At 33.5% G+C, this 9,004-nt stretch overlaps 1 protein-coding gene across 1 annotated transcript; it reads left to right on the top strand.

Moving 5' to 3' along the window:
- The first annotated feature begins 3,002 nt into the window (after positions 1-3,002).
- Positions 3,003-9,004, top strand: LOC102589962 (beta-galactosidase). The gene is made up of 19 exons (XM_006342927.2): positions 3,003-3,338; positions 3,523-3,618; positions 3,700-3,812; positions 3,893-3,959; positions 4,080-4,172; positions 4,293-4,436; positions 5,154-5,242; positions 5,348-5,453; positions 5,552-5,639; positions 5,841-5,959; positions 6,044-6,208; positions 6,323-6,495; positions 6,608-6,717; positions 7,003-7,112; positions 7,211-7,321; positions 7,402-7,512; positions 7,625-7,830; positions 7,914-8,250; positions 8,357-9,004. The coding sequence occupies exons 1-19, from the start codon at positions 3,171-3,173 to the stop codon at positions 8,465-8,467; spliced, it is 2,517 nt and encodes an 838-aa protein (XP_006342989.1). The 5' UTR covers positions 3,003-3,170; the 3' UTR covers positions 8,468-9,004.

Here is a 9,004-nt window from a genome sequence, read left to right as displayed (position 1 = left end):
ATATATATATATACACATAATATATTTATTGATTTGATGATACATGAGTTCTTCTTTGATTTTTATTTTACTAAAATCACGATAAGATGATAAAAATGTACATAAAAGAATTACACACGTAATATATTAATTGATTTGACGATATTTAACTTTTTCTTTGACTTTTATCTAAGTAAAATCACGATGAAATGATAAGAATGTACCTTAAATCAAACACGTAATATATTTATTGATCTGACACACATCAAATAGTAACAAGGAAAGGAAAAAAAGAATTGTCACCTTATTGGTTTATCAAATGTGTTTTAAATCATAAGATAATTGAAGAAACTGATATTTTCACATGATTTTGTTAACTTAAGCTTCCACTATACTTAATAGTACTACGAGGGCAGAGCCAACTTGGGGCTAGTAGGGGCTTCGTCCAAATCTTCTTTAACAAAAAAATTTATTATTTTTATGTGATTGAAATTACTTTTATGTATACGTGATAGATGTTGAATTTTTCTTCGACTATTTTATATGAAAATTCTAACTCTGTCACTGATAATACAAAGATAAAGACTATTTTTTTAAAAGAAGGGAAAGTTAAAAAACAAAAAAAGGAATATTTAAATGGAAAAATTGAATGATGTTTGGTGTGTGCAATGATGCATGGAGGTGCGTAGTGGAGAAGTGCATGCAACATATTGCTTTGTTTATAGGAAAATAAATAAAGACTTTTTTAACAGAAAAAAACAGAAAGGAAAACTAATTTTAATTAATTTGTTTGAGTTTCCTTTAGTTACTTCTTTTTTCTTTTTCTTTTCCTTTCTCTTCCCGGCAAGTAAACTAACAAATAATTATTTCTTTTTTGATTACTGAAAGTGAAAGATTTCGCATTTTCTTTTTGATTACCTTCACACGCTAACATTCAACATGCACAATTCGATCGAGTATTAACTTTATAACTTTCTACGACAATTTCAAGTTAATTTACATAGACAAATATTTATTTATACATGGTTTATGCATACGGGTCGAGCTAGGTAGAGCAAAGGAGATTTACTTGAACATCCTTCGATGAAATATTATGTTGTTTATATATGGTTAATTATTATTAGTATTATTATTATAATATATCGTAGAAGCTGAATTCTCTTTGGCTTCTTCATATGCTTATTTTTCATATTTTGAATCTTAATAGTAAAAATTCCTGTCTCGTCACTATTTATACAAAAATTATTGAATTTCTATAAACGATAAATCACACTCTAGCTCTGCCTCTAAGTATTATCACATAAGGAAAAAATATTTTATAAAACAAATAAAAAAGAGAGAAGAAAACGGATGAAAGATTTGAATTTTAAATTAACGGTATAAACTATAACCATATTTGATACTTATTTTGTGACAGTAAATATAAATTTATAAAGAAAGTTATACTATAAATAGAATTCGAGTCGAAATGTTCAGTTGTAATGGCAAAGGAAGAGAACATTTATGTTTTAGGTCTGATAATGTATAATATTTGCTAGATTAATAATATTTGTGTATCCAAAATAAAAAAAAATGATTTAAAAATTAAGTTTTATTGCAATTGAGAGTTGGTTCCGTATAAAATATGATGTCATTATATCGTATTTGAACTTTTCAAAAATATCGATAAGTACATATTAGATCTTTTGCAATGGAATAATTTCATTATCCATAAATTTTGAAGTTGGAATATAGGAGTTTGGATAAGATAACAAATCTACCATATTATAATAAATGCATTTAGAGATGGATATAAATTTTAAAAATTAATAGGAAGTGTACTTTATATAGTGGAATTCCTTTTTCACACTTTTCATCACAATAAATTTATGCTATATAATTTAGCTTAAAACATGGACCATATATTCATGGGAATCTTAAAGGCTATTCAATGTTTTACCATATATTAGCACCATTTACATTGCAGACATAACTACTTAAAAGTATGATGTTTGAGTTTATGATTTTTTGATAAATATATATTTTCTTTGGTTCATATTAAGTAAATTACTGAGATTTTTTATAGTTTAAATAAGTATATTGTTCAAAGTTTAAAAGAATTGTAGTGATTTTTATATAAAAAATATATATTTATCTTTCATTTAACGAGGTACTTAACTACTTTAGATTTTTTAAGAGAATATTTTAAGAATAATCAAAACAACAATGATAAAATATAGCATTTCATTTATATCATAATATATTTATTTTTAAAAAAATGCTATACCTCACCGATTTGCTTAATATAGACTAAAGAGAATATTAAATATTTTTTTTTAAATACATCATTTTGAATCAAAACTATTAAATTTTATGAAACTCGCTTTGTCCATGATTGACGCTAAATTATTATGATTGCTCCAACTCTTTTAAATGTCAATTAGTAAATGACAAATTTTACAAAAATAGTGCAAATCTAACACGAGCATCACAATATTTTTAAAAAATTCGAACAACTCCGAAGGTTAAAACCTAATCCGTGAGGTTGCGCAGACAAAACAAGAGAGTCAAAAAGTGATTCATTAGAAAATCTAATCACAATTACAGACGTAATTACCAAGTCAGATTCTACTCCACGCTCTACCTAAGAACGTGAAATACACTTACCAATTACATGTGATAAAACCTCGCGAATATACTTCACGCGCCACCTATTGTTTTGAGAATTCACCAAACCAGAAACAAACATAACGCTTATTGCCTAAAAACAGGAACCGACCGTAAAGAATCTTTGTACATCAGCCTTAAAATAAAAAAATCAATTTTCTAACAACAGCCAAACAGGCCTTTAATTCTCTAATTAATTTTTTTTACTTTTTTTTTTTTTGAAAAAACTGAAAAATTAATTTGTTGGATGATGCTCCGCGTATATGGGTCCCATTTTGTGGGTCCAAAGTTCAAGAATGGACCCCACATTATTTTCAAACAATCCATATTCTTGTGTATTTAAAAGCAGCTGCAAAGTACCAATATTTTGCAACTCCCAATTCTTCATTTATTCACACTTATTACTCACTCTCATTTACTATAGCTAAAATTCATTATTTTTTGCATTTTGAAAAAGAAGAAAAATAAAGTTTAAGGGGGGAAAAAAAATTTCATTTTGCCTAAAAAAGGCACAATCTTGATAAAAAAGGAGATAATTTTACAACATGGGTTGTAAGCTTATACTAATGTTGAATGTGTTGTTTGTGTTGTTGGGTTCATGGGTTTTTTCTGGAACAGCTTCTGTTTCATATGACCATAGGGCTATTATTGTAAATGGACAGAGAAGAATACTTATTTCTGGTTCTGTTCATTACCCAAGAAGCACTCCTGAGGTATAGTTATGTGAAATGTAGTTCAAAAGTTTAGTTATTTATGTTCCATGTTTTGTTGAAAAGATTCCTTTTTTTTTTTTTTTTTCTGTTTTTGCATGAATGGGTGTGTTAATAAATGTTAAAAGTTGAGTCTTTTTGTTGAAAAATGGATTCTTGATTTTTTTTTTCTTTTGGGGTTATATAGATGTGGCCAGGTATTATTCAAAAGGCTAAAGAAGGAGGTGTGGATGTGATTCAGACTTATGTTTTCTGGAATGGTCATGAGCCTCAACAAGGGAAAGTGAGTTAAATTGGACTTTTTATTTTTTATTTTTTTGGTATTTTTTATCAGTTCTTGATATATATATTTTTTTGTTCTCAGTATTATTTTGAAGGGAGATATGATTTAGTGAAGTTTATTAAGCTGGTGCACCAAGCAGGACTTTATGTCCATCTTAGAGTTGGACCTTATGCTTGTGCTGAATGGAATTTTGGGTATTCATCAAAATTACTGTTTTATATGCAAAAAGAATAATAATGGATTTTCTTGCTTACTTTATCTGTTTTGATTTCAGGGGTTTTCCTGTTTGGCTCAAATATGTTCCAGGTATCAGTTTCAGAACAAATAATGGACCTTTCAAGGTTAGAGAATATGAAATTTTTTAATCTTTGGTGTTTCTCAAAAAGTTTCTATTTTTGATGTGATTGATTTCTATTTTTTGTTTACTGTATACCCTTTCATGTCAAAATATTGTACCTTAGGCTGCAATGCAAAAATTCACTACCAAGATTGTCAATATGATGAAAGCGGAACGTTTGTATGAAACTCAAGGGGGGCCAATAATTCTATCTCAGGTTGTTCAGAAGTGGTCATTTCAGTAATCTTGCTGCATTTATTGTTGGTTGCAAAGAAGTTATGATTTTCCAAAACATAAGGGGGGCTGATGATTTTCTTTATTTTGAAACTTTTGACAGATTGAGAATGAATATGGACCCATGGAATGGGAACTGGGAGCACCCGGTAAATCTTACGCACAGTGGGCAGCCAAAATGGCTGTGGGTCTTGACACTGGTGTCCCATGGGTTATGTGCAAGCAAGACGATGCTCCTGATCCTATTGTAAGTGTTGACCTTGTTACAGTTCAGTATTTTTCTCTTATCTTTGTTATATCTCTTTTTATTTTTATTTTGTATGATACTGGTCTGGAATGAGTTTAAATGGATCAAAATGTTCTGTGAGAGTTCATAGAGTAGACCCCAACTTGCTTGGGATTGAGGGGTCGTTGATGTTGTTGTTATATTTGTTGATTTCTTTCATTCTATGTTTCCTGTTCCTAGTGGGGTTCTTAAGTGCCAATGGTTGTCTCCTTGATGGTCCAGAATTGCAAAACTTACTCTGCACATGGGTTGCTTTTGTTTCCAACTACTTCCTGTATTCCTTTTCTCTTCATCAAGCATTAAATGGTCTTTGACTCTTGTAATGTACCTCTGCCATATTTCCCCTTGTAGTCTTATGCAAAATAATGTATTACTCCCTCTGTTTCAATTTGTTTGTCTGGTTTTGACTTGACACAAAGTTTAAGAAAGTAAAGACTTTTGAGTCTTATGGTCTTAAACATGTCACGTGAAAAGTTAGAGGTGGGAGTATTCACTCTTTGGAGTCAGTACCATAGTAGTCTTAATATGTGTAATCTTGCTCAGTACATTGAGATTCTTGCATCTGAATTCTCTACTTTGTCAATATTGTTAAAATATCTAGGTGATAATTTTTTTCTTTTTTTACCTTATCCTTTTCCTTCAGTTTCCTACTTTGATATACCTTTTTCCCCTGTTCAGATAAATGCTTGCAATGGCTTCTACTGTGACTACTTTTCTCCAAACAAGGCTTATAAACCAAAGATATGGACTGAAGCCTGGACTGCATGGTAAGTACATATATCTTTCCAATGCATTAAATAAATAAAATTTCCAGTTTTATGTTGCTAGAGTTCTTGTGGGGATAACTTTCTGTCGTAATTTTTTTCCGGCAGGTTTACTGGTTTTGGAAATCCAGTTCCTTACCGTCCTGCTGAGGACTTGGCATTTGCTGTTGCAAAATTTATACAGAAGGGAGGTTCCTTCATCAATTATTACATGGTATGTTTATCATCTCTGATATTCAAGAGTGTTGGGTGTTTCTTCTGATGCCAAGAAAATTATGTTGTTTATGATTTTCTTTTCCCTTTTTTCTGCAGTATCATGGAGGAACAAACTTTGGACGGACTGCTGGTGGTCCATTTATTGCTACTAGTTATGACTATGATGCACCACTTGATGAATATGGTATGCACCTTTTCTTTGTAATCTTGTTTAGATTGAGTTTCTTCAGTTAGTCAATAAGCTGTTAATTCTAACTTCTTATGGATGAGATTTATTGAGTATCGAGTCCATGATTTAGAACTAGGAAGAAACTCAGAAGAGATCATCTGCATCTTAAGAAATGTATTATTTAGCCCAATTTAACATTTTCAATTTGGTCTTTAGGATTATTGCGACAACCTAAATGGGGTCACCTGAAAGATCTGCATAGAGCAATAAAGCTTTGTGAACCAGCTTTAGTCTCTGGAGATCCAGCTGTGACAGCACTTGGACACCAGCAGGAGGTGAGATTTAACTGAGTGCTTCTTGAACTGGCCACTATTTCTACGTTCGCACTGAGAGTAACTGGAGCTTCATTTCTTTTACAGGCCCATGTTTTTAGGTCGAAGTCTGGCTCTTGTGCTGCATTCCTTGCAAACTATGACCAACACTCTTTTGCTACCGTGTCATTTGCAAACAGGCATTACAACTTGCCACCATGGTCAATCAGCATTCTTCCCGACTGCAAGAACACTGTATTTAATACAGCACGGGTAAGAAGAAAGGCTATACTTTCTCCCTGAAATAGTTTATGCTGTTTAGAGAATCATTCATGACCTGGAGATTGCCTCCTAACTAACTGATAACGTTATTGTTTCCATGTGAAGATTGGTGCTCAAAGCGCTCAGATGAAGATGACTCCAGTCAGCAGAGGATTGCCCTGGCAGTCATTCAATGAAGAGACATCATCTTATGAAGACAGTAGTTTTACAGTTGTTGGGCTATTGGAACAGATAAATACAACAAGAGATGTGTCTGATTATTTGTGGTATTCAACCGAGTAAGTGCCTATGTAGCGTTCGACTCTCCTCCACATATTGAATTAAGAAAAACACACACACTTGAATTACATTGGATCAGCCACTTGTTTATGATTGTTTTTCTGTCTTCAGTGTCAAGATTGATTCAAGAGAAGAGTTTTTGAGAGGCGGAAAATGGCCTTGGCTTACGATCATGTCAGCTGGCCATGCATTGCATGTTTTTGTGAATGGTCAATTAGCAGGTATGTGGCATAATTAATTATATTTGACGTGATTTACAATTTGAATCATTACTTGTGCGCGTTATACTACTGCTTATATGTTAAAAAGGAAAAAGTGGTGGACCATTTTCAGTTTATCGGTTTGCTGTAAAGTTTCTTAAATCAAAAGCTGAGGGCTATTTGGTCTCATCAAGCAAATACAATAAGTATACAGTTTGTGTAATAATAAAAAAACTAAAGTCCCTATCACCCTGTCGCATTGTGGCGGTTTTTGTATTTACATCTCTTTGTTCAAATTTCTTGCAGGAACTGCATATGGAAGTTTAGAAAAACCAAAACTAAGTTTCAGTAAAGCTGTAAATCTGAGAGCAGGTGTTAACAAGATTTCTCTGCTGAGCATTGCTGTTGGCCTTCCGGTGTGTTCTCTCTCACTGTTGCCCTCTTACTTTATTATATATGCATATTAGTCGAACATGTGCTTACTTGGCCTCCTTCCTCATGTGCTCAACTGCAGAATATTGGCCCACATTTTGAGACATGGAATGCTGGTGTTCTTGGTCCAGTTTCACTCAGTGGTCTTGACGAGGGGAAAAGAGATTTAACATGGCAGAAATGGTCTTACAAGGTTAGTGTGTATAAAATGTTCCAAAACAATAAGCCGGATGCTCCATTGCATGGTTATCTAAACTTCCACATTTTTATCAGGTTGGTCTGAAAGGAGAGGCCTTGAGCCTTCATTCACTCAGTGGTAGCTCGTCCGTTGAATGGGTCGAGGGCTCTTTGGTGGCTCAGAGACAGCCACTCACTTGGTACAAGGTGCATACCTCATACTTAAACCTTCTTCTGTACCAACTTAGTTGTACATTTTTGACATTAAGTCATCCCTCTGCAAGGAAGGCATACTTAAATTTTTGTGTTATCTATACAGAGCACTTTCAATGCTCCAGCTGGAAATGATCCTTTGGCTTTAGACTTGAATACCATGGGCAAAGGACAAGTGTGGATAAATGGTCAAAGCCTCGGACGCTACTGGCCTGGATATAAAGCATCTGGTAACTGCGGTGCCTGTAACTATGCAGGCTGGTTTAATGAGAAAAAATGCCTTAGTAACTGTGGAGAGGCTTCACAACGAATGTAAGTAATGGTAAACCTTGTGCATTTTCATTCGATGTAACAAGAAGCTCTAACTTAACTTAACTGGGAATTATATAATTCAGGTATCATGTTCCTCGTTCTTGGCTGTATCCTACTGGAAATTTGTTAGTTCTATTTGAGGAATCGGGAGGAGAGCCTCATGGAATCTCTTTGGTAAAAAGAGAAGTTGCAAGTGTTTGTGCAGATATAAACGAATGGCAACCACAGTTGATGAATTGGCAAATGCAAGCATCTGGTAAAGTTGACAAACCACTGAGGCCTAAAGCTCACCTCTCGTGTGCTTCTGGTCAGAAGATTACGTCAATCAAATTTGCAAGCTTTGGAACACCACAGGGGGTCTGCGGAAGCTTCCGTGAAGGAAGCTGCCATGCCTTCCACTCATATGATGCTTTTGAAAGGGTATTTACAAATCTTTACTCTTTGTTAGAAGAACCTGTTTCTTTTCATTCTTTGAAGTAGCTATCTTCTGTACAGACCTGATTGAACAACTCTCTCTTTTTTCCAGTATTGCATTGGGCAAAACTCGTGCTCAGTACCTGTAACACCAGAGATTTTTGGAGGTGATCCATGTCCACATGTTATGAAGAAACTCTCAGTTGAGGTTATTTGCAGTTGATGACACTGAGGATAAACAAATAAAGTGGTTTCAGTTAGTTGTCTGAAGATATATATTTGAAGATCCATTACATATAAAAAAGTTGGCTTTGATGGAGGTGAAGTTGTACAGATATGCAACACACCTTTCCATTTGAGGCTCATATGAATTGCAATGGCCCAAGATTCTGTATATATTATGTTGGTTACTGTCAAGTTGGTATTGGTTTGCAAATGTAAAACAATAGTATAGTCATTGGTTCAAGTGCGCATCGAGATTGTGCTAGTGGGAGGTAGCAGGTTCTGGAGGAATAGTCGAGGTCTGCACAAGCTGGCCTAGATACTGCAGTTATAACAAAAGAAGCACATTGAGACTGATTCTTGATTAGTCCATGTGTAAATATTGTTACTGTTAGAATTTGCGAGTCTTATGGTTTCAGGATTTTCAGTATTTTAATACTCTTTATCTTATGTAAAAATAGCAATATTTCATTGCTTTGTACCTGCAAAAATGCTGCTACTATGATGATGTGAAATAAACATCAAATTCTCTTCAACA

This window comes from Solanum tuberosum, unplaced genomic scaffold, assembly GCF_000226075.1.
Source record: "Solanum tuberosum cultivar DM 1-3 516 R44 unplaced genomic scaffold, SolTub_3.0 scf00040, whole genome shotgun sequence".
Classification (NCBI taxonomy): Eukaryota; Viridiplantae; Streptophyta; class Magnoliopsida; order Solanales; family Solanaceae; genus Solanum; species Solanum tuberosum.
Note: the sequence above shows the minus strand (reverse complement) of the source record. Positions and strands in the feature narration are given on the sequence as shown.

Excerpts from the sequence above, each read along its gene's own strand:
- LOC102589962 (XM_006342927.2), top strand. The coding sequence starts at position 3,171 with ATGGGTTGTAAGCTTATACTAATGTTGAATGTGTTGTTTGTGTTGTTG. Across the intron at positions 5,960-6,043 it reads CACTTGGACACCAGCAGGAG|GCCCATGTTTTTAGGTCGAA; the intron begins GTGAGATTTAAC and ends TTTCTTTTACAG. Across the intron at positions 6,496-6,607 it reads TATTTGTGGTATTCAACCGA|TGTCAAGATTGATTCAAGAG; the intron begins GTAAGTGCCTAT and ends TTCTGTCTTCAG.